General features: G+C 35.0%; 1 protein-coding gene across 1 annotated transcript in view; it reads right to left on the bottom strand.

The window, feature by feature from the left end:
• Positions 1-4,726, bottom strand: part of LOC107755971 (receptor-type tyrosine-protein phosphatase U) — a 200,300-nt gene that overhangs the window by 93,070 nt on the left and 102,504 nt on the right. The window contains exon 5 of the mRNA XM_016572938.1: positions 3,832-3,907. Coding sequence (XP_016428424.1) covers positions 3,832-3,907 — 76 coding nt within the window. The remainder of the gene's footprint in view (positions 1-3,831; positions 3,908-4,726) is intronic.

Raw genomic sequence — 4,726 nt, forward strand, 5'->3', positions numbered from 1 at the left:
AGATATTGCAGAGAAAACAGAGACTCGCGTTGCGTTTTCAGTGAATAATTCATTCCAGTGTCATATTCTGTGATTGTCTCTGAAGAGCGCGAGCCCTCACACGTCACACGCGCTGTGTGAAGTACAGACTGAACGGAATGTCAAAACATCCCACCGCTGTATGGCCAGATGAGACGCCACTGGATAACCAGTCTCGCTAGTAAAGTTCTGATGGATGAAGACTGCAATCAAGGTAAAGACGATAAATGTAAAAAAGCTCTTTGCTGTTGCACTGTACAGTTACGATACAAGTCTGATTTTTTTTTTTCTTTCATATATGCTTAAATGGGCTCATTATATCATTTGGTTCTTTGGTGTCCTTTTGGAGTTCTTTTGGAGTCCTTTTTTGGAAAGACATCTAAATTTATCTTGAAAAAAGCTTGCAGAATATACAGATTTTTGAGAATCACCCTTCAATCTTTTGGTTTACTTTGCTGAATATAGCAAATGATGACAAAATAACCATTTGAAACAAGATAAATGGTCTATGCTTAATTTCATGAAGTAAGCGATTAATCGCGATTAATCGCAGAAAAGGGGTGTGATTAATTAGATTAAAAATTGTAATCTATTGACAGCCCTAATGTGTATGTGTGTGTGTGTGTGTATATATATATATATATACATACATACATACATACATACATATACATATTTATATATATGTATATCACACACACACGCATATGTGTGTTTATGTATGTATGTATGTATATATGTATATATGTATATATATATAGTAATATGCTGATTTGGTGCTCAAGAAACATTTATTATTATTATCAATGTTGAAAATAGTTGTGCTGCTTAAAATTTTTTGTGGAAACCATGATTTTTCAGGATTCTTTCATAAATAAAGTTCTATAGAACAGAATTTATTTGAAAAAAATCTTTTATAACATAAATGACCTTACTGTCACCTTTGAATAAGATTTATGCATCTTTGATGAATCAAAAAGTATTAATTTTTCAAGAAAAATTTACTTTAATAAGGCTAAGTCTAAAAAGCTGAAAAGAATGACAATGATTTACAGTACATTAGCACCTTTTTAAACTAAATTATAGGTGGTTGGTGAAAAATAAATGATACAAATGATTCATCCCTTAAAGTCTTTATCTGACACAAATCACCAAAAATGAAAACAAAATACAAAAAAATTAATCGCATGACAACCAGTTCTACCATTTCTGTAAGTCATACATAAAAATATTTTAATAAAAACCAGTCTTCACTACTAACCATTACAACATTAACTTCCAGTCTTCAGTCGGCATATTAAATCAAATGTCTAGCTCTGCTGGATTAGGGAAGTTTAAAGGATTTCTACTCTCCCCCTCGGCAATAAAAGACATCACAGCTCTGTACACTCAGAGACTTCACTGCACTGGAGGGCCGAACACATCACACACTCCATCACAACAACTCCTCCCTACTCTGATCTGTTTGTTTTCTTCCATGTCCGGCAGCTAGCAGGCTATCTCAGCATGCAAGCAGCCAGCAGGGTTCATGTTCCCACTAACTAATGCAGTATATATGCAGCATACTGATAACAAGCATAGTAAATGTTGAACAGTAGCACAGGCATAAAAATAACTGAACTAGCTGATATATCTCAATTGTTTCTCCCAGAAAAAAAATATGGGGTGCAAATGGAGACTTCTGAGAAAAATTCCTCCTGAGAAAATCAGTTACATGTATCATTCAGTCTCATTTAGTTGACTAAATAGTTATTTGGCTATTGGTTAACATTATCCAAATTACAAACTTCTTTGGAGTTTGCACTGATGAATCATTCATATTACAAAATCATGCTATAGACGCTGTATAAGCTTATAAAGCAGACTTAAAATTGGAATGAAGTGTGAAGGGACTACATAAAAAACTTGTTCCCGAGACTTTTCACACAAGACGGAAACTAGATCTTTTCATCATCAAAGTAACAATGTAGCTGTACCGTGCTGAGCTGAAAGCCAAAAGCCAGTGTAGAGACTGAAACAAGGATGAAAGGTGAATTTGGGTACAAAAGGGTCTTTGATATCCAAATTATGTGTGCTTACAGATCCATCAGGAGAATCTGTGTGGAACTGGACCTGCATAGGTAGATGAACTTGAGAAAGTTGTACTGTATATAAGAGCAGTGTAAATCTCGATGTGTCACAGCTGAAAGAAGTGAGTTTCGGGTTAGAAAAGCTACTATAAAACTAGTGGTTGATCTGACTATCTGAATTTTGTCAATGGTGGACGCTAATTTCTAGAGTGCATGCTGGCAATATACATTTAATTAACATTTAATATAATTTATTATATATTAGTGCTGTCAACTGATTAAAAAAAAATTATTAAACGGCTCTGTGGAATACTTGATTCTGATTGGTCAGTCATGACATTCAGAGGTATGTTACTCCTCGATAACAACTGGTAAAAGCTCATACCACAGGCTCATCTGGGTAACTGAAATCGGCACTATACACTTGCTAGGAACAGTTTTTCTCCATGGAAGTTTTGCGTTTGGTTAGTTAATAAATATTAAAACTCAAATCAATGTGTACAATTATTTAATTATGTCATCCTGGTATTTGAACTTGCCGCTTGCTAGCAACTGCTTTCATCACGGAAGCTTTGCGTTCAAATATTTCAACTCGAATCAATTTTTCGTGTCTAATTATTTACTTATGTGGCAAGTAGCCATGTAATATATGAGTGCTCTTGATGCACTGATCCGCACATTGTATTTATGCACAGGCACAAATATTTCCGTAGCCTACATTCACATTGTTTTCAATCACATTGATTTTTTTGTCATCACTATGTGGTCCTGTTCAGTATCGCAGCTTAACTTCTCTAAAATGTAAAAAAGCTCTTTGCTGTTGCACTGTACAGTTACGATACAAGTCTGATTTTTTTTTTTCTTTCATATATGCTTAAATGGGCTCATTATATCATTTGGTTCTTTGGTGTCCTTTTGGAGTTCTTTTGGAGTCCTTTTTTGGAAAGACATCTAAATTTATCTTGAAAAAAGCTTGCAGAATATACAGATTTTTGAGAATCACCCTTATGTGGCAAGTAGCCATGTAATAAGTGGGATAATGTGCATCCAGCAGGTTGTTAGCACTGAATAACCCCAATAGGTTATTCTGCGATAGCAGCCAGCTTAGTTAATCACATTTCTTTCTGTAATTAATCATGATTAATCATGAATTGCACCTAAAATTTGTAATCAAATATATTTTTACATTGAATCTCCAAATTATCGTAGAAACAGCATAAAGGCAGTATATTTTAAATAATTAATAGCATCTTTTGACTATGAATTATGAATAAAGGCAAGTATCATAGATACCAGTACTTATACTGATGTATTTTTATCCATTTCTGTGGAAAAAAATTAGTAAATTTAGTTATTAAACAAAATATTTCATAAAAAAATTATAAAACAGAAAATGTGCATCATCCATTGAGAAGTACATCTCAATGCAAATGACACACAATGTTGTTGTTATATATACTGTATATATACATATATATATATATATATATATATGAGCAATATCACTCAAGTACGAGAGCGATACCGGCTCTATATCAGCATGGCTGTGATTAGGCCAGAGGCAAACTTAAGACTTGCAATAAGGGTTAATGCTTAACATCTTTTTTTACTCCAGCGTATTGGCTCAAAATAGCATAGACAGACCTGAAAAGGCTAATGTGATCCCAGCATTTGTACAGTCCTTCACATTTTCATGCTGTTCAAACACACTCCCACACTATAATGACAGTTATGTGCTACTCACAACAGGGGTAGTTCAACAGGAGTATGTCATCAACTGCAATGTAGCCTTTGCGGTCCACAGTCGCCTCTAGCAATATCTGAAAATAAAAAGAGAGGAAAACATGACTGCAAAAATTTATTTGGGCTTTAAATTGAGTAGCTTTAACATTCGCATGAAGTAGTGAAATTACAATGTCTGTACAGAGCAGAAAGTCTTGCTAATGGGGAAACTCTCTTAATTCAAGATATATTTTCTGAAGTCACATCTTGTTCAATTAGTCCAGTGTTACTCATTGCGCGGCTCGCCAAGCTTTACTTTGTGGCTCGCATTGCAGGAAATAATACGATGATATGACCATGCAGTCAATACAGATATTTCATAAAAACATTAAAAAAACAAGCAGGGCTATAACATAACACATTAAAAAAACTCACACCATGTCTACACCGGACGCGAGTGGCGCAATCCGACAAAAGACAATAGAACCCAGTGATGTTGTCTACACTGGATGCGGCGCGGAGCCATGCGATGCGACACGATCCCCATCAGTAAACTGATGCCTCGTTCTATTTATGACGAACTGTACCGACACTACGTTCAAATGATTTGCAACTGTCGCTTTGTCGCGTCAAGTGTAGACAGACTTTTAGCGCAGCAGGGCGCGGCACGACACTATCAGTGCGGCTCCCATGAAAAAAATAGTGAAGACCACTGAATTAGTCCATTATCTTAATCCATTCTGCTTCAAGTAAAATCTTATTTTAAGGCTGTTTAGATGTTAAATACACTGTAAAAAAAAAAAAAAAAAGGGTGACATTTACGGTAAAATACCGGCAGCTGTGGATGCCAGAACTTCACCGTAAAAAATATGGTAGCAACATTTTAGGTTTTACAGACTTAACTTAAATTCACAATA

The sequence above is a fragment of the Sinocyclocheilus rhinocerous genome, unplaced genomic scaffold (assembly GCF_001515625.1).
Source record: "Sinocyclocheilus rhinocerous isolate Xijiao unplaced genomic scaffold, SAMN03320098_v1.1 scaffold11, whole genome shotgun sequence".
Taxonomy (NCBI): domain Eukaryota; kingdom Metazoa; phylum Chordata; class Actinopteri; order Cypriniformes; family Cyprinidae; genus Sinocyclocheilus; species Sinocyclocheilus rhinocerous.